The 24,258-nt window shown below is 42.9% G+C and overlaps 1 protein-coding gene across 1 annotated transcript in view; it reads right to left on the bottom strand.

The window, feature by feature from the left end:
• The window catches only part of LOC121858276, a 31,989-nt gene that overhangs the window by 6,902 nt on the left and 829 nt on the right, over positions 1-24,258 (bottom strand). Inside the window, exons 2-5 of the mRNA XM_042354586.1 lie at positions 18,715-18,810; positions 12,818-12,866; positions 12,228-12,310; positions 3,641-3,826 (exon numbers count right to left, since the gene is read on the bottom strand). Of these exons, the coding sequence (XP_042210520.1) occupies positions 3,641-3,826; positions 12,228-12,310; positions 12,818-12,866; positions 18,715-18,786 (390 nt within the window). The 5' untranslated portion in view covers positions 18,787-18,810. The remainder of the gene's footprint in view (positions 1-3,640; positions 3,827-12,227; positions 12,311-12,817; positions 12,867-18,714; positions 18,811-24,258) is intronic.

Genomic DNA, 24,258 nt, shown 5'->3' with positions numbered 1-24,258 from the left:
CAACCGCACCCAGTAAGGTCATCCTTATGCGGTCGAAAACACAATCAAAATCATAGATCCAAACAAAAACAAACCTCTTATGGTCGCTTCATGGAATATCAGGACCCTTCTGGATACTGGCACAAATGCGCATCCTGAAAGAAGAACTGCCCTTGTGACAAAAGAGCTGGCTAGTTATAACATCGACATAGCAGCCATCAGTGAGTCCCGGCTCTCAGATGAGTGCCAACTCACAGAACGGGGGTCTGGTTATACCTTCTTCTGGAAGGGTAAGCCTGCTGCGGAGAGAAACTGCATATATGGAATTGGCTTTACCATCCATCAACGAGTCCCACTGAATCACTCACATCATGCCTTCTTCATCAGTGCATACGCCCCAACACTGGTTGCAGAGGATGACATCAAGGAGGCCTTTTATGGCGACCTCGACAGAGGGCTAACCTCTATTCCCAGATAAGACAAGGTTGTGCTCCTTGGCGACTTCAATGCCAGAGTTGGCAGAGATGCTAACATTTGGCATGAAACCATGGCCTACTCCTCCTCAGCAAGTGTGCTGCTCACAACCTCACTATTACCAATGCCTTGTTTAGGCAGACAGACAAGTTCAAGGGATTGTGGCAACACCCGCGATCCAAACACTGGCCTATCATTGACTACATCATTGTCAGAGAAAGAGATCGCCGAGATGTCCTCATCACCCGTGCCATGCATGGCTCAGACCACTGTGACACTGATCATCGAATTGTCAGACCCAAGCTCTCACTTCACATTGCCTTAAAACGGCAGAGGCAGCAAGCCTCCAGAAGAGGTTTAATGCGGTAGCGCAGCTTTCAGAGAGCAGCTCAAACATGGGCTTATAAACAACCCAACAGCAACCAACGTGAATCCCAGTGCCGAATGGGATACTCTTAAAACTGTTATGACAAAGACCTGCAGAGAGATCCTCGGCCAGTTCAAGAGAATACACCACGACTGGTTTGATGAAAATGACCAGATAATCAAAGTACTTATCGATGATAAACGTGCTGCTTTTATTGCCTGGCAGAACAACCCTTACTCTCGGACCAAAGCTGATACCTTCCGCAAGAAGAAAGCACTAGCCCAACGGGAACTTCGCAATCTAAAGAACGACTAGCTTAAAAATAAAGCATGTGAAGCACAAAAACCTGCAGATCAGCACAAGATGCGCGAATTTTTCATTTCCACTAAAACATTTTATGGGCCAACCACTCGTGGAGAAGCCCCCCCCCGCCCCTTCGCTCATCTGAGAGTAACCACATAATTAAAGACGACGGAGGCCTCCTTCAGCGCTGAAAAGAGCACTACCATTCATTGCTCAACCAAAAGACCGATGTGGATGTTCTAACTTCCCAGCAGGTCCCTCAGCATCTAGAGCTGACCCACCTCAGCTATCCTCCATCCCTGGATGAGGTAGCTACTGCCATCAAACAGATGAAAAATAACAAAGCCTCAGGGCCTGATGGAATCCCAACCGAGGTGTATAAAGCAGGAGAACCTCTACTTACCAGCCGTCTCCACTCTCTCCTGGAGAATAAATGAGAAATGGAGGAAATCCCCAAAGCTCTTAAAGATGCTTCCATTGTCAATATTTAGAAGAACAAGGGAGACCGGTCAGATTGTGGCAACTACCGTGGAATCTCGCTGCTCTCCGTAGCTGTCAAGATTATCGCCCGAGTCCTCCTAAACAGACTTCTTCCTGAAGGGAAAACTTCCTACCAGAATCTCAATGTGGTTTTAGACCATTAGGTGGCACCACTGACATAATCTTTGCTGCCTGCTAGATACAGGAAAAGTGCAGAGAACAGTGTCGTGACCTGTACATGGCTTTCATCGAGCAAACCAAGGCCTTCGACTCGGTCAACAGGGAATCCCTCTGGTGGTCCCTAAGCTGTTTTGGCTGCCCACCAAAATTCATCGCCATTGTGAGGCAACTCCACGACGGCATGAACGGCAGTGTCATGCACAACTGCACCCAGTCAGAGATCTTCCCCATCTAAACAGGGGTTAAACAAGGGTGTGTACTGGCAGCAACTCTCTTTTCCATCTTCTTGGTTGCCTTCCTTAATTGTGCCAGTGCCAATTTAGCCAGCGGGGTGAACATCGAGTACTGGGTGAAGAGGGTCTTTTCATCATAAGACGACTCCAGGCAAGAACAAAGGTGTCGGCAGCTTCCATTACTGAACTTCGGTATGCAGACGACTTCACCCTTGTTGCTCACACTAAACACGACCTACAGGAGATCCTGAACACCTATGCAGACGCATTTGTACACTTCGGCCTTGAGGTGAATGTACTTAAGACTCAGATTCTCTTTCAATCTGCCCCTGGTTCACACACACACACCTCCACCATCCACCTAGCTTAACGGTACTACACTCTCTAATGTAGCCCACTTTCGGTGTCATCGATGAAGAGATTCAGCATTGGATCAGATATGCATCTTTAGCCTTGGGCGGACTCCGAAATCGTGTCTTCAGCTGTAAGAAGCTGAAATTATCCACAAAGCTGCACGTATATCGAGCAGTGGTCCTGCCCACCCTACTATATGGCAATGAGACATGGGTCACATACAGGAGGCACCTCAAGGCACTTGAAAACTTTCACCAACGTTCCATCCTCCGAGTTCGCTGGGAAGACAGGAGAACAAATGCCAGCATTCTTACTGACACCAACTGTAGTAGCATCGAGGCTACCATTATCCATCAACAACAACGTTGGACTGTCCATGTTACCCGCATGGACGACAGTAGACTGCCAAAGCAGCTACTTTACAGTCACTTAACGAATAGTAAACGTAACGCTGGCGGGCAATTGAAAAGGTATATGGATAGTCTTATGACAAACCTGAAAAGGTGCCAAATCGACCCCCTCACCTGGGAGTCGATTACTCCACATTGCAAAGCATGGAGGAGCACCACACAAGAAGGTGACAATACTTTCGAGTTAGCCCGACTGCTAACCGAGGCAGATAAGCGCCAACGACGGAAAGACGCTGCCTCTACATGTGCAACAAATGTGGACGGCGCTGCCGGTCCCGGATCGGGCACTTTAGTCACCTCAAAACTCATTAACCTAGGTGACATCCCTAATAACCCATATCATTTTATCATAGCTGGATGATCGTCATACTCGATTCCGAGTGACAGTAAAGTAGTAGTATACTAATATTACTTTATAAGCATGTATTTGTGTTAGTGTATGTTTATGTGTATATGCATTGGCAATATTTTTGCTTTTGTTTAAGTGCATGTCTTGCTTGTTTATGTATATGTGAATGTATATAAGTGTACATATACTGTATGTGTTTGCATGTATGTATGTATATATGTATGTGTTCACAGTGATGGTGAGCTCGTCGCGTGTCATGTCAAATACACACAATTGTTTAGCATGAAGTAAGAGTGACAAGATCTCAACTGTCTCACTAATATCTATGGTTAATAATGAATAAAAAAATAGTCAAATAGATCACTTTTCAGTAAACGTTGGAAGTTAGTGAAGTTGGTGTAGAGAAGGAATATATTAATATTTCATCTTTATGTTGGGAACTATTTGCCCATCGCCACATAGATCTAAGTAATGAAGTGTAGAAGCTAAATAAATGTGTAGAGATAACAACCAGAAAGCCGTAGGAGCTGACGACGAGGATCATGTACACGTTGGCGGCCGTGCAGAGGAGGACCCAGAACAGCCCGCGTGGGATGTATGTCCTATTCTCAACGATCAGGATGGCACTCAACACGATCTGCATCACCAGGACTACTAATGCAAACCACACCCAAGAAATCACCAGCCGTCGGTTTTCCTGTCGAGGATGGTGGGAAGTGATTATAATTTTTTTTCTATATGAAGCTCATGGGTTTTGAGCATAATAGTAATAGTAATTTTCACGCAATACAGAATAGGAATAACGTATGCACAGATTCAAAGGTAATGTATTTACAATATGGAAGCATAATGTATTGTCCAATGGTAGACCCTGCTACCATATGACATCACAAAAATTGTGACCAAGTCTCAGGTTGCTAATCTGACTTTCTGCCTCATTTACACACAATAGTGTGTTCTGAATTGCTCCTCTTTCTTTGAAAACACAACATGTATATACCGTTTTTCAATATTGATATTTTTTTGTATATTATATTATATTATATTATATTATATTATATTATATTATATTATATTATATTATGTTTTTATTAATTTTTATTTTTTATTATTATTATTATTATTATTATTATTATTATTATTATTATTATTATTATTATTATTATTATTATTATTATTATTATTATTATTATTATTATTATTATTATTATTATAGTTTAACCCCCAGGCTAGGGTGTGTCAATTTTGTCAACATGTTAAAAATCAAATTTGGTAGTCAAAATATTGTGCCTCTTTATGTCTAAACTTGAGATTAGCAAACAAAAATGAATTGAAATAACCCTCACCTACATCAATTATACCTTAAAGTTTCAAATATCAGTATTTCAACAAATTAATGAGACTTGATTAGAATTATTCACTTGATATTAACTAATCTCATGTAAGCATATGGATTATGGAGTATTTTATGGTTCTATAGCTTGTGTACAATATGCATGTCAGAACATGAACATGAACAGGCTCTCCGTGTGGGACAGTTTAATTATTGTTTTGACTTGTACCAAGCGTGAGGATAAGGCGCCCGGCTCACTCTCCTTCTAGATATCATAGACGGTGGTTTGCTCTCATTGCACTTGCACCTACTCTACCAGACGAATTCTACATTTTGATTGTCGCAGTTACTTATATCATTGTATAAAACATTATGTTCTAAGAAATTATTATGTTATTTCTGTTACAGCATTTTTGATAAACAAATTGATATTTTTTGAAACAACTATTGAATTATGAAACATTGAAATATTTTTCTATTTGTCAGATAGTGTGAAGATGTCAAAATTGAAGACAAGAAGTCAGTTGTCAACCCACTTGAGCCTGCTAGTTGGTGAAGGGAAGGAGCTTCCTGTATCAGAACTTCCAACAGTGAGAGACATGCTAAGATTAGGGTTACTCCTTCGAGAAAAAAATGCAAAGGACAGAAGGAACTATACAGATAAAGAACTCATAAATGACATGATAGTCCCTCTTCTGCATCAATGGACAAAAGCTAATGCACTATTCAAACCACCTGTGATTAATCAGTGTCGAACTATTGAGCTAAAACTAACGAAATTATGGCACAAAGCAGTTGAAACATCACTTGGTAAAGGAAACTTGGCCAGGAAAAATGAATTTCTGCACACACTTGATATTCTGTTTGACATTTTGACCTGCAAGTGCTCCATACAATTATGTTCTGAATCCAACTGTTCTCACTCAGGTAAGAGAGAAAATAATTCCCACATTGATTGTGGTTGTCCTCGTGAAAAGAAGATCCCTGTTTTAGAGCTTGAATTTATAAAGGCACAGAGGACAAAGGCAGAAGGCCAAGGAAGTATGCAAATGGGTTCAATAGATTATTCAGAAACAAAGAAGCAGATTGCTAATGCCAAGAAGAGAGAACAAATCCGAGAGAGGGAACAAAAGAAGAAAATGAAGAGTGAAGAAGCCATCCAAAGAGAGGAAGAGCTGTGTCAAGATGTTTATCACTTCTTTGATAGTTCTTCTGATGAACAGGAAGCAACATCAGATGATAGTTCCAAAGAGCCATCTGAACCTTTACCAAAGAAAATGAAATACAACACAAGAAATATTTCAAACATTGCTTTAGCTAGTATTCGCCACCATGCTGGACTTCGTGAGGCTGCAGAAATTGCAACTGCCGCTTGGATAGATGCAGGCCTCATCAGCCGAGAGGATGTATCTTTGGTGATAGATCATAATAAAATTAGAAGAGCACAAGAAAAAATAATGAAGGAAATATCTGATCAGCATGAAAAAGATTTAAGCGAGGGAGGGCTCTCCTGTCTTTTGTTTGATGGAAGAATAGATGACACAAAAGTTTTGCTAGAAGTAGAGGGAGTGAACAGAAAGTTTCCAGGTCTCATCAAAGAAGAACACTACTCTGTCTGTTCTGAGCCTGGTGGTCGGTTTTTGTTTCACTTTGCTCCCGAAACTGAAGTAGAAGGGAAGAAACATGCAGAGGTCATTGCTGATCATATTTTATGTTGGGTTCAGGAGAGAGGACTTGGCAGTTCACTGCAGGCTGTTGGTGGAGATTCAACTGCAGTGAACACCGGATGGCAGGGGGGTGTAATGACGCATTTAGAGAAAAAACTAGGAAGAAGACTTGTTTGGATTGTATGTGATTTACATACAGGCGAGCTACCTCTTCGTCATCTCATCCAGGAACTTGATGGTCCTACAAAGAGCAACAACAAGTGGTCAGGTCCCCTTGGCATCATGCTGGATGAAGCAACACAACTAGAAATAAATACAACCTTTCCAAAGGTCGAAGTTGGCCCTCCCCTTCCGGCGTTGTCTGAAGGAGTCATCAAAGATCTCAGCACAGATCAATCCTATGCTTATCGTATTGCCCAAGCAATAAGATCAGGAGAAGTGCCTCAGTCATTGGCTCTCTTGGAGATTGGACCTGTCAGTCACAGCCGTTGGTTAACTACAGCTCTTCGTTTCTGCAGGATTTGGATTTCCAAACACGAATTGAAGGGCAAAGTGCTGAAGAATTTGAGGTTAATTGTTGAATTTATTATTGGAGTTTATCTTCCCCAGTGGTTTAGTGTGAAACTTAATCCTATGTGGGTGGATGGGCCCAATCACCTTTTGTTTCAATTGCAGCTAGTAAGAACACAGAGGAAGGTAGTGAGGGACATCGTGTTACCTGTGGCAAGAAGGTCCGCTTGGTATGCTCGATCAGAAGCAGTTTTGCAAGCAATGCTTTGCAGTCAATGTACCAATCTCCGAACCGAGGCTGTAGAAGTCATTCTAAAGATTAGAGGAACGCTAATAGATGACGACCAGTTGGGAGACTGTTCGTTTCATTCAAGAAAAGTTCCCCCAATAAACGTCAATGCCACCAAATTGTCAGAATTGGTTGACTTGAGTTTGGAAGTCTTAGAGCCACCATTGACAACAAGTCTAACTAGCCAAGAATTGAGAAACCTTAAAGAGACTCCAATGCAGGTGCCGAAGTGGCCTTCCCACACTCAAAGTGTGGAGAGATGTGTGAAAATGGTCACAGAAGCAGCGGGCCATGTTTACAGCCACGAGAGGCGAGAAGGTTACATCAAAGCACAAATAGCAAGCAGACTACTGATGACAAGAAACCAAAGCAAAGAGAGTATGAAGGCATTGGTTACTTTCAAATAGACTACGGATAATAAAATATAATAATTTGAAACTTGAAACAGTAACATGTGTGCAAACGCTGGTTATGTTATAAATTCACAAATATGTACATTTAAAAATCCATTTGATGTAGGTAGGACTTATTATAAAAAAAATTTATGCCAGAATATTGTTTTGCATGCTTAAAGACTACAATAAATTGCTACCAAATTACTCGATTTTCAATTTAGCCAGTTCACCCCCTAAATTGACACACCCTACCCCAGGCCCCGATGTAGGTCTTTGACCTGTGCCCGGGTGGCTAATCCCATAAAAAAAAGGCAATTGTAATTCCCGTAAGGTAATAGCTTTATGAAAAGACCGCCTCAGTTAAGGGCCTCAAATACTGCTTTGTGTTAACTCAATGGTTTTTGTCATAAAACTTGGCTTTGACTTGACAATGGCTAAAGGGTTGGGGTGGGGGATATAATTGACAGGATGGACAATATCTTGTCTGGTAATGGGAACAAACCCATTATCTGCCTCAGTGCAGTAAGCAATGATATTGGCTGGTGTAGGAGCGAGGAGCTTCTTGATAAGTTCAAGGCAGCTATAGATCGTATTAGGACTAAGGGAGGGATCCCTATCATATGCGGTGTCCTGCCTAGAAGGAGAGTTGGCAGTGAATGGTTGTCAAGGGCAGTTGGTGTCAACGACCGTCTTGACAGATAATGCAAGTCAATATCAGTCCCATTCATTGACAACTGGGACAACTTCTACGGCAGAAGGGACCTTTATGCTAGGGATGGGGTGCACCTGTCTAGGGATGGAGTAGCAACCCTGGCTGGGGCTCTAGAGGGGGCAGTTCAAAAGATATCGAAGTCTTTAAACTGCTAGGAGAACATATGAGCACAGGGGTGGAGGAGACTGCAGTGGGAGGGGGTAAACAAAGTGAAAGATTACAGGGAAATAGTGTTAGGAATGATGACAAAACTAAATTAGACAGGGAGTTTAAAACTAAATGCGGTAAGGGAAGGACTCAGAACACGACTAACTTAAATGTATACTACGCGAACAGTAGAAGTATGAGAAACAAAATGGATGATATTAGGGCCTTGGTATGTACCGAAAAAATCGATATAATAGCATTCACTGAAACGTGGATCAACCTAGACACACGTGAGTTACCGGTCGAATACCAAATTGCGGGTTACAAACTGTTCCATACCGATAGGCAGACCAGGAAAGGAGGCGGAGTAGCAATCTATGTTCGGGATAATCTGAAGTGTGAAATAAATAAGGAAATAAATACTGAGCGGAGTACAGAAACAATTTGGATAGAATTAATCGACGGTAGGGAAAAATTAATCACAGGAGTAATATATAGACCTCCCAATCTTGATAGAGTCAATGAGCGACTTATCTGGGATGAAATGCGCAGGGCTTCCATACACAACAAAGCCTGTATAGTAGGCGACTTTAACCTTGGCCAAATAGATTGGACTGACCTCACAGGTAACTCAGAATCAGAGGATTTTCTCGAGACGATCCAGGACTGTTTTCTAAGTCAACATATAACCGAACCCACCTGCGGTAATAATATACTCGATTTAGTTCTGTCAAACAGAGAAAACCTCATTAGCAATGTCGAGGTAGGGAACGAACTTGCAAGCAGGGATCACAAAGAAATTATATTCCAGTTAGATTTTCAGGGCAGACGTAAGGAAAATTCCACTTAAGTACCAGATTTCAGAAGGGCAAACTTTGACAGTTTAAAGAGGCAGCTGAGAGAGGGGGTGTCGCGCTTGGCCGTGAACCTGACAGATGATACCGACCTGTTAACGAGATCTGAGATTGCCGAGTTCCACGACAATTTAAATAGTGAGTTACTTAATACACAAAGGCAGAACATACCATACAAAAAACTCAGATCAGACAACAATGACCCTAAATGGATAAATAATTATTTAAAGAACATCATTGGCCAAAGGAAGGCTATAGGTAGAAGGATAAATCGTGGCGAAATTTACCTCCGGGATTATTATAGGGTATTGGCGAGTAGGGTTAAAACCGAGATAAGGAAAGCCAAGAGGAATAATGAGGTAAGGATAGCAAGGGAGGCGAAGACAAACCCCAAAGGATTCTACCAAATGTATCAAACTAAAACACGAGAAAAGATTGGTCAGACACCGGCGAGCTCACTGATAACGACAGAGAAATTAGCAATAATTGGAATAAATATTTTTCAACAGTTTTCACCACCGAAAATTTAAACATGATACCCGAGGCACCGACTCTATTCAGAGATAGTGAAGAAAACAAATTAAGCGAGATAGTAGTGACTAGTAACGATGTTAGTAAGCAAATAGACAAACTAAAGCCTAATAAGTCACCGGGTCCTGATGATATATTTGCCAGAGTATTAAAGGAATGTAAAGAAGAGCTTAGTATGCCCTTAGCAAAGTTGTTTAACATGTCCTTAAAAACAGGTGTAGTACCAGAATCCTGGAGGATAGCGAATGTAATACCGATTTTCAAGAAGGGGGATAGATCACTATCCTCTAACTACTGCCCAATCAGTCTAACATCAATAGTAGGCAAATTACTGGAAGCAATCATTTCAAACTCTATTCGAAATCACCTGGTGAAGCACAGATTGATCAATAATTCCCAGCATGGCTTCACAAGCGGACGTTCATGTCTAACTAATCTATTAACATTCTTTTCATCAGTTTTCGAATCCGTGGACGAGGGGCACAATTATGATGTGGTATATCTCGACTTTAGCAAAGCCTTCGACAGAGTCCCCCACGAAAGACTAATTAGAAAGGTAGAAGCACATGGCATCAAAGGTAATATCCTTAAATGGATTAGGGCGTGGTTACAGGACAGGAAACAGCGAGTGAGCATTGATGGCACTGAGTCCCATTGGAGTAACGTCACAAGTGGAGTTCCCCAAGGCTCAGAACTTGGATCATTATTATTTATTATATACATAAACGACATAGATATCGGCATAGACAGCAACATAAGCAAATTTGCTGATGACACTAAAATAGGACGTGTTATTAAATCTGACGAGGACTCCACAAAACTACAGGAAGATCTAAAAAAAAATTTCGAATGGTCTGAAAAATGGCAGATGAAATTCAACGTCGACAAATGTAAAGTACTCAGTATAGGAGATGTAAACAGGGAAACCAGATACCAGATGAACAACGATGCCATAGAGAAATCCGACTGCAAGAGAGATTTAGGAGTAATGATAAGTAGGAACCTTAAGCCAAGTAAACAATGTGTTTTTGCTCGTAACAAGGCTAATAAGTACTTGGGTTCATACAAAGGAGTGTTAGTTACAAGACTAGCGAGGTCATCCTAAAACTGTATCTTGCTCTTGTGAGACCACACCTGATTACCCAGTTCAGTTCTGGTCACCTTATTACAGAATGGATATAGAATCCTTGGAAAGAATTCAGAGGAGAATGACAAGACTAATCCCGGGCATTAGGAACCTTGAGTATAGAGACAGGTTAAAGCATCTTAATTTGCACTCCCTCGAGAGACGTAGAGCGAGGGGCGACCTGAAGAGGTGTATAAGTGGAAGGCAGGGCTAAACAAAGGGGACATTACAAAGGTACTCAAACTATCCAACCAGGAGAGAACTCCTAACAATGGTTTTAAATTAGACAAATTTAGATTTAGGCTTAAAATAGGTAAACACTGGTTTGGAAACAGAGTAGTGGATGAATGGAACAAGTCACCAAATATCATCATTAACTCGAATACGCTGAATAGCTTCAAACATAGGTTGGATGCTTATATGAGCAACAGTGGTTGGGTTTAAACGGGACTGCCCAGTATGGGCCAATAGGCCCGCTGCAGTTTCCTCCATTCTTATGTTCTTATGTTCTTATGTTCTAACCTTGAGCCATTCTGTATACGGTAATTAAATTTTCTTATAATATAGTTTATTGCTACATTTGGTCGCCCTTATACGGTTGCATGATACATGAAAAGAAGGTTTTTGATCACAATTTAAAAAAGGATAGAATTACAGAATAAAGATTAATGTTATAAACAAAACTCTAATGTAAATATGTTTTGTCTTTATCATCCCTTAACAATTCTCATGTAGAAAGCCTTATCATATCTTGTTATATCACACTGAATGTCAATGCATTATTAATACATCACTGACTGCTATTGATAATAATCAGCTGAAATAAACACAATAAAAAATTCCATGAAGTAAGTAAATAAAATTAAAGTTAATTAAGGAGGAAATTGATGATTCTATTAATATTCAAGTTTTTTGTTCGTTGCGAGTTTGTTAAACTTCTTGATCATGAACGCTGCCTTGATCACTTTGCACAAATAGCCTAGTTCTCCTATTGCTTTGATCATCCTTCAGCATCTGCCTGTCTATAATTTTCCTCTGTCTCAACCTGTCAAAAAGTAGAGCTAAACTAAACTATACTGAAATTTTACAGAAATCTTCCTAAAACATAAATGTATTTTTTGGTTATTTTTTGTATATTGAGAAATATTGTTATTATTCGTACTTATACATGTCATTCTCATCAGAAAATTCAGAAGTATGGTATTATTAACATCACTAAAAGGTCAGAGTTTATGAGTTTCAGACCTAACTAGATATCTACCTAACTCACTAATTACCTAACTTAGTAACTACCTACCTTACTAACTACCTAACTAACTAACTATCTCGGAGGCCTGATTATTATTGTTGTTGTTTTTACTCGATGTCATGTCAGAGCTCAACACTTACAACACATAAAGAACCCACTTTACCCAACGCTTTATTACAACACACTTTCCTTCATCCCCCATTAATAATAAGATTTTTAATTATTCATTAAAATACATTAATAAATACACTTTTGCATACTAATAAAACTACAATTTTTACTTACGAATGTTGCGCCGATGATTAGTAGTATGCAGAGAGCAATGTCCACGGCACAGACTGATTTGATAAACACATACAGTAAGGTTTCTGAAATGAAGTAGAAGTGTGAGAAACCAACAAACAGACAGACAGACAGACAGACAGACGGATAGACCGACAAACAGACTATAATTCAACCAGGTTCATATTAAATCAAATAAAGATAAAGGCAACAAAATGATAATCACTTTCATTCATTTTCAAATTCTTAAAAATAATACATAATTAAAAATTAGTCATTCTTACAATGTTAAAATTTGAAGGTAATTTATCTTCATTAAAAATTTTCTTTCATGCCACTTATTTTTCTTTATTTTCTTAAGTTTTCCTGTTTCCCTTTCCTTATTGCCACATTTTCATATTTTCACTCTTAACGTGGGAGGTGAAATTCCTTGGAAAAAAAAAGACGACAGTTATAGAATGTGATAAAATGTGTTGGTTTTAGAAATGCACTCTCTCTCTCTCTCTCTCTCTCTCTCTCTCTCTCTCTCTCTCTCTCTCTGTTACTCTTCGGCCTTCCCACGCTACATTAGTCACCTATCCAGATAAACTTACCCGGAAACCTCCACTGATACATAAACAAGATGTCGATGATGTCCACACACTAGAAAGAAAGATAAAGGATCTGAATGGAAGTTATGCGAGCCGATACCCTCAACAATAAGATTTAGTCCTCTCAATGCTATAGATACCGAGACTTTTGACAATAGCTTAAGTCAAATTAAAGAGTTATATCAAGGGTTCAAAGTTGGTATGGTGGGGATTTTTGAGCAAGTGTGTGTGTGTGTGTGTGCGTATTTTACCAACCAAGGTGAACTTGTGTATATTCTGTAATTTAGGTTCAGTCCATCTCCTAGACATACTGTATATTACAAACATTTTCTCAACCTCAGACATTGTTCCTTGGAGGTTAACTACAGCCCTATTGTGTTTATTATTGTTGATGGTAATTTGTATACATAATGAACGAAAAAATAGTAAAAAAATAGTAGATAGTTTGGCAAAACACATGTTTATATGGCAGCAGTTTAACAAACAATAACACGCTCAGGCTCTTGTGTTGGCGTGGCATCAATACAAGAGATCCTTTATGATTCATAGTGTTCACCTTCAATTACAGTAAGTAGTGAACCAGGTTAAACTGCTTCAGGTTAATCACAATGACAAAATCTGTAAATAAATTATTTAATATATTATAAAACATAAATAATAAGATAAATAGTTAAATAGGTTATTAATCTTGAGTAGTGTTCCTGGTGATGACTGGAAGGTAACTAACGTACCCGCCGCCATAGTTCTTCCTCGCCCCGACACAACCAGCCTGATGGTTGATGTGATTTATCTTACTGAAAACTAAAGTCCATAAGAAAAAATAACTTTTCTTAAACTAAGTTTATAAAATCGAGTTTTGACGAAGTGGTTGTGTGTTTCATCATAATTTACACCAAGATACTTTATCAACATTTAGCAAGTGGAAAGTTTTATTGTATTTGGGAACGAACATTAGTTGTGATGGTAGTTGTGCAAAAGAAAAAGAAGATAAGTTCAGACAAAAACACTAAATATAAATTTAAGACGCTAAAATTGGACAATAATTTCAATTTAAGAAAAAGGCTTCTGAAATGTTAGGTATGGTCAGTGCTGTTGTATGAGTCACAAGTAGGGCCACTTTAATCCGCTATGGAGCAAGGATTTATCTCAGCTGAATATAATACCTAACGGCTACACTGCCCTCTAAAGGGTTAATCGAAATAAGCCTCTGAAATTCTGTGATTGATAAGAACAACGAGAGAAATACTGGGAATTTGCAGAATAAAGAAAATGAGATATTTTGGCCATATAATTATGGATGAAGGGATAATGTTACCAGTATTGATGGGTAAAATTAAAGGCAGGGTGGTCAGGGAAGGCAGAGGCAAGGATGAATGAATAAAATTTAAAGTTGGGTCACTAGAGAGATGCAAATTCTGGCAGGACTGCTGGTAAAGACAGCCCAAATATGTCTGCGAATGAATGACTGTGATCGCTGTATGTATATTATGTATGCTGGATTATGTATCATGTATGTATATTATGTATGTGCTCCATTTATATTTATTCAGCCTAGCTAGCAGCGTGTGGCAATGTTATTACCATATCCCACACGCAATTAATGTGCCTGGCGACGTATGGAAGCTGCTAATGTATCACTTGCCATACGTCGTCTATGGTAGTTGACCAGGACCTTAGCTAGGGAGCAGTGCTATCCACCTCTGTGTACATACTCTTATCCAGTAAACCGAACCTACAAAACTATACAGGTGTTTGTGTTCTCTCCTGTATATAGAACTTATTACCCAGAACATCTAACATGGCGCAGTGCGTAGTTTTACTGGATTATTACGAGTGATTAGTGCAAGTTTGTGGAAAGCCGGCTGATGGATCCCCGCCTTGGGTCAACCCCGCGTCATCCCTCGAAGAATTTCGCAACTTTGAGCAGTGTCAGTGACAGTGATTTTCTGTGAAGTGTTTAGTGCATTGTGTGTTTCGTGCCATTCATGTGTGACCTTGTTCGAACGGATTTCCAAGGTATACGGCATGTTCTGGGCATTTGTGGGGTGTAGAGCTCAGCGCACCCTCCTCTGACCGTTTACAGAGAGCGACTGAGCTACTCCTATCTCCACCCCCCTCCCTCACAGCGCCGCCTCCACCCCCCCCTCCCTCACAGCTGGGGCGAGACGCTCTGCCTGCCTGAGACATACACACATACATGTACTAACACTTGCTGACCGCGCGGCTTCATTATATATATTTTATATATATAACCTACTTATCTGTGTATTGAATTAAATTTTTTTTGTCTGAAATCTTTTTGATACGACGGGCTGACCGGTCAACACTGATTTAAGACACAGTACACAGATAAAGTAGTTATGTCTCATGCCTTACGTAGCCGTGGACCCAGCGCCTGGATGAGTCAAGCGGATGATAGTCCCCCAGAGATGGATGACCAGGCTGACCATGACACCCCAGCTCCCACAACATCGCGCAGCCCTTCACCTCACCATTCAGCGTTATCTCCAGAGATAATTGCCTTAATGAAGTTTATGAGAGATGAGAGACGCGAGGATGAAGCTCACAGACGTTTGGCGGATGAGCACAGAAGGCAAGCAGAGGCAGAACGAGACCACCAACGGAGAATGGAAGACAGTGCACGGTTTGAAGCCTTGATATCTCGCCTCACTGTTAACCAAGCCCCTGGCTCTAACACTGCCTCGGTACTGAATGGTTCAGATACCTCATCCATGCTCCCTTCACGCCCCCCAGCCCCACCTAAAGCAGCAGCTCAAACACCGCCCATCTTGGAGCCTGATGTAAATTTCCAGACTTTTCGCGAATGGCGGCGGCGGTGGGCTGATTATGCTACAATGGTGGATCTCCAGAGTTTGTCACAGCCTAAACAACTCATCCAGCTGCGTATGTGCCTGTCCTTGGAAGTTCAGCGTGTCTTAGAACATACGTTGCAGGTACCCCCAACCTCTTCGCTGTCTGTAGAGGAGGTACTGGACGTTCTACAACGGCACATCAAAGGACAGCAGAATGAAGCTCTGCGCAGGAGGGAATTGTTTAGCTGCAGACAGATGGAGGGTGAGTCTTTTGACGCTTTTTATGTACGTCTTAAGAGAGCCTCGGAAGAGGTAGATATATGTTTAGGCCACCACCAGCAGTGTGAGGAGACCCAGTTGAAGCAGGTGATCTTGATGGGTGTTAAGGACGAGGAACTTGTCCAACGCCTCACCTCCCTCGACTCTTCCTCTTCTCTTCAGGATGTGTTGACGATATGTCGCTCCTATGAGGCTGCCAGGTGTGCCACCTCTGCCATCCGAGCTCCCCCTACAGCTGTACGCGCTGTCCCGGTACAAGAAGGACAAGAAGTCTGCTCCTACGCCTTCGCCCACCACGTCCACGCCCGGTTCATTTTGCAACAACTGTGGTAAGCAGCACGGAACACAGGTATGTCCAGCTGCTCAGTCTACCTGCAACAGTTGTGACCGTAAGGGCCACTGGTCACTCACAGTACGGTGCCCAGCCAAACGCGTCCAGTGCAATGTGTGCGGCCGTCTGGGCCACTATGACAAGTGTTGCCCTACCCACGAACCCAAGGGACAGCGTCGGCGGAAGCTTCGGCGCCCTTCTACCAGTGAGGGCCGCCCACAGTCGCCAAATCAGAGGCACGACGACCCTGGACAAAGCCCGACCCATTTTAGGAGGGTGTACTCCTCGCATCCCAGGACCAAAGCCCCCCAGTACATCAGCGTCATCGTGACCTACGGCGGTGTGTCATCCCGTCTTCAGATGTTGCCCGACACCGGCGCTGATGCTACAGTCATCGGTCCCCAGCATTTGCGATGCTTGGGGCTCTCTCCAAGCGACCTAGGACCGCCTCCCGAGCACCTCTGCGTCACGGCAGATGGTTCACAGATGGCCCCAGCCCTGGGTTCACTCTATGCACATGTCACCTTTGGCAACAGGTCGTGTCAGGCCTGGATTGACGTGCATAATGGTGTCCCGACTCCCTTGCTGTCCTACAGACATTGTCAAGAGTTGGCCATCATCTCCCAGGACTTCCCCAAACCTATTCTTGAGGTAAGACACGCCAACAGGGTGCACGAAGGGAGCAGCAACTACCCTGCTGCCGCCCTACCCCTACCTCTGGCCAGTGACACCTCTCCTTCGGTAGTTGTCCCTGCTGCTTCACGTCCCCACGCCTTGGCTCGCCTCCACGACAGTCACCGTGGAGCCGAGGCCACCAAACGACGTGCAAGACAGACTGTGTTCCGGCCTGGCATCGACCCCGACATCTCCAATGCTGTCCAGGTGTGTAAGCCCCGCCACGTATTACAACCCAGCCAGCAGCAGGTACCCTTCATGAGTGACGACAACCCCACCCGCCCCTTTGAGTCTGTGTCGGCCGACTTTTTCTGTGTGTCAGGAAAGTCCTTCCTGGTTATCGTCGACCGTCTCTCTGGTTGGCCGGTTGTCATCAAGGGCGGTAATGACACGACGTCTGCCGCCACCATCAGCAAGTTCCGCCACTACTTCCGTGACGTGGGCGTTCCTGTACGCCTGCGAACCGACGGAGGGCCTCAGTTCACAAGCCGGGACTTTGCTGCGTTCCTCGACCGATGGGGAGTCCGGCATGTGTTGTCATCGCCCCATTACCCGCAGTCCAACGGCCACGCTGAGGCTGCTGTCAAATCTTTGAAGCACCTCATCCTTAAGGTGGCCCCTTTTGGGAATATTGACTGCGAGGCCTTCGACCGGGGTCTTCTTGAACTCCGCAACACACCTAACTACACCGGACGCTCCCCTGCCCAGGTTTTGTATGGGCGCCCCCTTCGTTCTTGTGTCCCTGCTCACCCTCAATCCTTCTCCAAGGAGTGGCAGGCCAAGACAGAGGATTGTGATCGCCGAGCCGCCGAACGTGTTCAGGACGTCGTCGCCCGCTACAACGACCACGCCCGTTCTCTCCCCAGGTTGAGTGTCGGCACCCAAGTCCGTGTTCAGGACCCGACCTCCCTACGTTGGGACAAAGTAGGCGTAGTCATGGGTCTCGGCAGGTCACGGGACTACCAGGTGCGGTTACCCAGTGGTCGTGTGTGGTGGAGGAACCGCCGTTTTCTCCGCCCCGTAACAATGCCTTCTGCTGACCCCGCCACCAGTGTTGAGTCCCATACCCTTCCCAGTGATGAAGTCCCTCGACGCTCAGAACGGATCCAGAAGAAAAGGTCCGCTCAAGACTTTGCTATGAGCGTATAGGGGGGAGGGAGGTGTATGTATATTATGTATGCTGGATTATGTATCATGTATGTATATTATGTATGTGCTCCATTTATATTTATTCAGCCTAGCTAGCAGCGTGTGGCAATGTTATTACCATATCCCACGCTTAATTAATGTGCCTGGCGACGTATGGAAGCTGCTAATGTATCACTTGCCATACGTCGTCTATAGTAGTTGACCAGGACCTAGCTAGGGAGCAGTGCTATCACACTCTGTGTACATACTCTTATCAGTAAACCGAACCTACAAAACTATACAGGTGTTTGTGTTCTCTCTGTATATAGAACTTATTACCCAGAACATCTAACAATCGCCAACCTTCAGACAGGAGGATGCCGCGATGATTGATTGATATAAAATTTAAAATAATATTTCCACAATCCCAAGGAAGTTGATTGTAGCATTGTTTCTTGCAGGTGTAGCATATTTTAATCTTAGCACTGCCCTATCGAGTTTATTAGTCCATTGATCGTTATGATATTTGAGATATGATTCGGGTAAAGTGCAGTAAAAGATAAACCATATATGATAAAATGTTTTTAAACAGTTCCTCGGGTAAATTTGATTAAGTCTAGCATTAACACAGACAATAAAGCAGGAAGTTTTTAAGAACGTGTTAAATGACTTACCAGCCTCCCAACAGCTACGACAAAGCAACCACCTCGAGTGGAGCAGAAACAGCGACAACATACATTCTCCATGCTGTGACGTTGTCGATCACCTGACTGAAAATCGTAAGAGAGTAAATAAATAATATTGTCTTGCCATACCATGTTCCTTACACTTTTATATAACAGTCAGCTTCCAAAAGTAGACCTTTATTCACAAAGAGATAGAATGGGGTGTTATTCACAAAGAGATAGAATGGGGTGTTATTCACAAAGAGATAGAATGGGGTGCTACGTATAACATTCAAGCGATAGATCATGTTTGTAAATATCTCGTAATGGCAGAAATACATTGTTTGGTTCACATTGTGTCAGCAAAACTCATAGAAGTGTTCATGTGTCATGATAATTATCTCATATTTTGCCTACAAGTAGGAGGAGTAGTGGCATTTCCTTCATGATCCAGAAAAAAAAATCAATTTCAGCAGTTTATTCCATATTATAGGAAGAGGGATCCTAGTGCTGTCACTAGGAATCTCAAGTACATATACATTAAATATTGTAATACAAAGGGGCTTACTAATGCCTAAGGAAGGAAGGAAGGAAGCTATTCCTTCAAAATAGCATCAATATCATTAATAAAATATTTAGCCAGCATGCAGGTGATAAGCATTGTGCTTCCGTCAGTAGGTTGCGGAGTGGTGGTCCATCTCAGGAAGTAGTGGATGAGTGTACGGTTGTCTGTTCTTTTGCATATTACACAAGCAGATTTCTTGGGGGAGGTTGGGATACCAATCTCCCAAGAAAAATCGCACCCGGTGATGAGTCAAGCAGCAATAACGTCCCTCTTCCGCGACCCTTTTCCGTACACATACGAAAAGTCAGGAAGTTTGCGGAGGGCATCGTACCAGGCGAGTGGGAGTCCAGAGGGATGACTGCTTCCCGAGCCTCTCTCTGTTTGTGACGAATTTGTGTTCTATGTTGTCGAATTGTTCGAGGGACGACTTAATCCGGTGTGACCATGTTAGAGCCGGTGTTGACCAGTCTATCTGCTGCCTCATTCACCGATATACTGACTTGATTTGGTATCCACAGGAATGTCACTGGACAGCCTGCATCCTGGAGTGATGAAGTTAGCTCTCGTATTCCGAGGATGAGGTCCTTGTTCTCCCATAATACAGATGCGAATATATCAAGAGGAGACCTAGAACCACAGGAGACGAGCAGGGGATTGGGTCCCCGGCTTCTTCCTCAACGAGGAGAGCAACAAGGAGGGTTGTCTGCTCGGCCTGAGTAGAGGATGCTCTGTCTAAAACTCGGAGAGAAAGTTTATCAGGTTCTGGGACACCAGGGCGGGAGATGTAGACACCAGCCATGGCCCTACCTGCAGAGGGGTCAGCAGGAATTTTTTTCTAAGCACACTGTGGAAGGTGTCACGTGTTTTTATATTTCATTTCACATAACCCTAACCAAATCCTTGTGTAAGGAGACACAGGGAGGTGAAGGTGATGAATTGGAATATCTCATCCTTCAGAAAACGATACCTTGACCTCCACCACAAAGTTGTAACTGAGGACATCGGTATTGTGTGTCTGTAGGAGCGTCTCACACCTAATGGTAAGCCCCCACCCAGTCTGTCCAATTATGTGTATTGCGATCCTAGTTCTACTCACACATGTTCGATGTATGTTAAGAAGTCACTACCGCATGTACAGTACCTCTTGTATCCAAAAAGACTACCAACTTTCGGTACCATGGAATCCCTATCCACCTGGGCAACTCAACACTCAACGTGCTAAACGTCTCAGCTCCCTGAGATCAGCTTCAATACACAGATCTCCCAGACCTTGTACACACTGAATCCACTGCCCTAATTGGCGACCTGAATACTAGACACAAGAAATTAGGTGACCCCATCACTAACAACAATGGTACGAGACATATCTCACTTCTCAGTGCATATGGAGATACTCAAATTATAAGTAATAATGAACCAACGGGGCTGTAGACAAATGTATTGGCTTTAATCTATCATATACAACTCAAAGCTCTGATGTTGTCACTGATCTTATGTCTCACCACAACCCAATCCAAGCTAGTATACATGTAGCCACTGCCACCCCCACTGGTGAAAAACTTAACAGACGTAGACTCACAGTCAAGCAAGAACATGAAAGCCAGTTTATAGACTTCATCCATGACTGGTACAAGGATTACAAGCCTGACAACTATCAAAGTATCCATGATGATCTGGTAGATAGGACTTATACATACTTCACCAACAATGCCTCTACCGAAAACGGAGGAAACGTAGTCTACATCATAAGAACAGACCACAACAGTGCTATGATGATTCCATACTGAAAATAACTCAGGGTATAGTCAGGAGGGTGGGTAAGGGTTACAAACAAGTTAGAACACCTCAAATGCTAAAATTGTATCACTCTTTCCTTACTGCAGTCAGGGAACGTGTAAACGAACTCATACACAATGCATAGGAAACATATGTGAACAGCCTGGTCTAACACAATCCCCTGATCAAAGCTTGTAGGGACTTAAACACAATCAAAGGTAAAAACAGTAGACACGTCGCCCATCCACACCCACTGCAAAAATCGAATGAGCTAATAACAAAGTGGGCTCATGTCTCTAGCTATGACATGTTATCAACTAGGACTCGAGAACTCCTTGATGTGAAGCCTATTTAGAGAAGTAATCTTATTAAATTTATGCTGGATAAACAGCATGATGAGTGAGATATTCCATATACTGAGAGGGAGTTTGACCCCGCTATCGCACAGGGATAGATCCACTGCCCTGGTGAAGAGACAGTCACTAACAATATCGTTCGACTACTAACGCCTGTATTTGGCAATCCATTATTGGCATTGTACAATATGAGCCATGCCGAAGGCCAACTACCCATATCATGGACCAACAGTATTGTTGTACCATACCGAAACCAGGACAGCCTGATGCTTTTCGTTCCATACCACTAACCAGCTGCCTATGTAAAACCCTGGAGTGGATGGTTCTTGGCAGACTCTCATATAGAATCAGAGAACACGTGTCTCCTAACGTTTTTTTAGGAAAGTCTTCGAGGTAGTAGATAATGGCGAAAATTACGATGTTATTTACTTAAAATTTAGCAAAGCGTTTGACAGAGTACCGCATCAGAGGCGTCTGAGAAAAGTTAAGGCTCATGGTATCGAGGGGAAAGTTTTAAATTGGATAAAATCATGACTCACCGATAGAACACAGAGGGTCAGCGTAGATGGTGTTAAATCTGAGTGGGGCTGTGTAACCAGTGGGATTCCCCAGGGGTCAGTACTGGGCCCACTCTTATTCATAATCTAAATGAACGATCTCTGGGATCACCAGTGACAAAAGCAAGTTTGCGGATGACACCAAAATTGGGCGGCAGATTAATTCCGGGCAGGATGCAAATGCACTACAGGAGGATTTAAATAAACTCCAGGAGTGGTCAGAAAATGGCAAATGAAATTCAACACCAGCAAGTGCAGCGTACTTAATATTGAAAGAAAAAATACTGTCACAATATACAGCCTTAACAACATCAACCTAGAGAAGTCGACTTGTGAAAGAGACTTAGGGGTACTTGTAAGCCCGTACCTACGGTCTAGAAAACAGTGCGTTAATGTTCGAAATAAGGCAAACAGAGTTTTAGGTTTTATATCTAGAAGTGTAAGTAATAAGAGTGCAGAGGTCTTACTGCAACTATATCTTGCGCTAGTCAGGCGGCACCTCGATTATGCGGTTCAGTTCTGGTGCCCTTATTATAAAATGGATACCAATTCGCTGGAGTCGGTGCAGCGAAGAATGACGAAAATGATTCCGGGACTTAGAAACAGGGCCGTCCCTATGAGGGTGCGGGGCCCGGGGCAACTCAGCCACTGCGGGGCCCCACACTAGTGTCAGATTATGCGGTCAGAGGAACCCACCCCCACCAACCCCCATGGGACTGCCGCTATGGAGGGTAAGGTCAAGGTTGCGATGGTGGCGTAAGCCATCAGGTCAGATTAACCAGTCAACAGGTAATGAGTACGAGGTCACTGGGTCTAGTGCTGGGCCCCGCGGGGCCCCCACACGCGCGGGGCCCCGGGCGGTCGCCCCTGTTCGCCCCCCCTAAAGGAAGTGCCTGCTTAGAAACCTTCCATATCAAGATAGGTTAAAGAAACTAAACTTGCATTCCCTAGAAAGACGAAGAGTGCGGGGAGATATGATAGAAGTATTTAAATTGGTGAAAGGAATCAATAAAGGAGATATAGATCAAGTTCTTATAATATCCGTAGCATCGGATTTAAGTTGGATAAGTTTAGGTTTAGGAGGGAGATAGGAAGGAATTGATTCACAAATAGGGTGGTGGACGAGTGGAACAAGCTTAGCAACTCTGTAGTAAGTGCTGGAACGCTGGAAAGTTTTAAAAGGAGGCTAGATAGTTTCATGTATGATAGAGAGTGGTAGTAACTCTCGACAGGAGCTGCCGTGCACAAGCCAACCGGCCTATTGCAGTCTCCTTATTTTCTTATGTTCTTATAAATGGCATCACCCATGGTAAAGGTGTCCATAATTGCATTACCACAATACCACATTCCTAATTGTGCATGGGGATTAAAGGCACAGACACACCACATTTCTTGACCTAAAACTTGCATCCTGTGTACCGCCGGCAAGGCCATGGGCTCATAACACTGGTCTTGCCCGCGGTGCCCACCGTTTCTGTTTGGATGTCGGTCACACTAGAATAACGCGTTATAGTACACCCTTCTTTCCTCACACAGCCAAACTGTGGAATGCTCTACCTTCTTCTGTGTTCCCATACTCATACAATCTGTCTCACCTCAAAAAGCTGGTTTACCGGCATCTTTGTGGTGTAGATTATTTTAGTCTTCTTCTCTTCTAATTTTTTTTTATTCTTATTTTTTCGGCCCCCAGGCCCCGTTTTGGGTCGATGACATGTGCCCGGGTCGGCTAGTCCCAGTAAAAAAAAAATTATATTGCCAATAGGCAACTTATATTATAAGATCTAGCCAAAATGGATATAGGAGGTCGTCTGTTGCACTGGATAAGTGGTTACCTCACTAACAGAAGGGCTGCTGCACTGGTTCGGGGTTACAAACGTGAAGTTAAGGAGGAGTACTTAGTCCCTCTTCGTTCAATGTTCTTATGAATGCATTATTAAATTCAATACCAGACAACCCCAGCAATAGCACACTCAGCTCTGCTGATGATATTCTTGTAAATACTAAAACTCATCGTGAAATGCAAACCACCCTGAACCATGTATATGCAGCCTGTGAGAACCTCGGACTTATTATCTCCACTGAGAAAACTAAGGTGTTCAACAAACAAGCTGGTAACGGCAAATGCGGCCCCGCCAAGTTCAAGATAGGTAACAACATTATTGACTATGTTTCTTCTTTTGAATATCTTGGTGTTCCGCCCCTTGTACCTTACCTGCCATACAACAGCTAACTCGCCAAGGTACTGGCAGACTGAAACCTCTTAGAAGTGTAGCGGGGTAAAGCCCACATTATTGTGTTA

The sequence above is a fragment of the Homarus americanus genome, unplaced genomic scaffold, assembly GCF_018991925.1.
Source record: "Homarus americanus isolate GMGI-L3 unplaced genomic scaffold, GMGI_Hamer_2.0 scaffold57980, whole genome shotgun sequence".
NCBI lineage: Eukaryota > Metazoa > Arthropoda > Malacostraca > Decapoda > Nephropidae > Homarus > Homarus americanus.
Note: the sequence above shows the minus strand (reverse complement) of the source record. Positions and strands in the feature narration are given on the sequence as shown.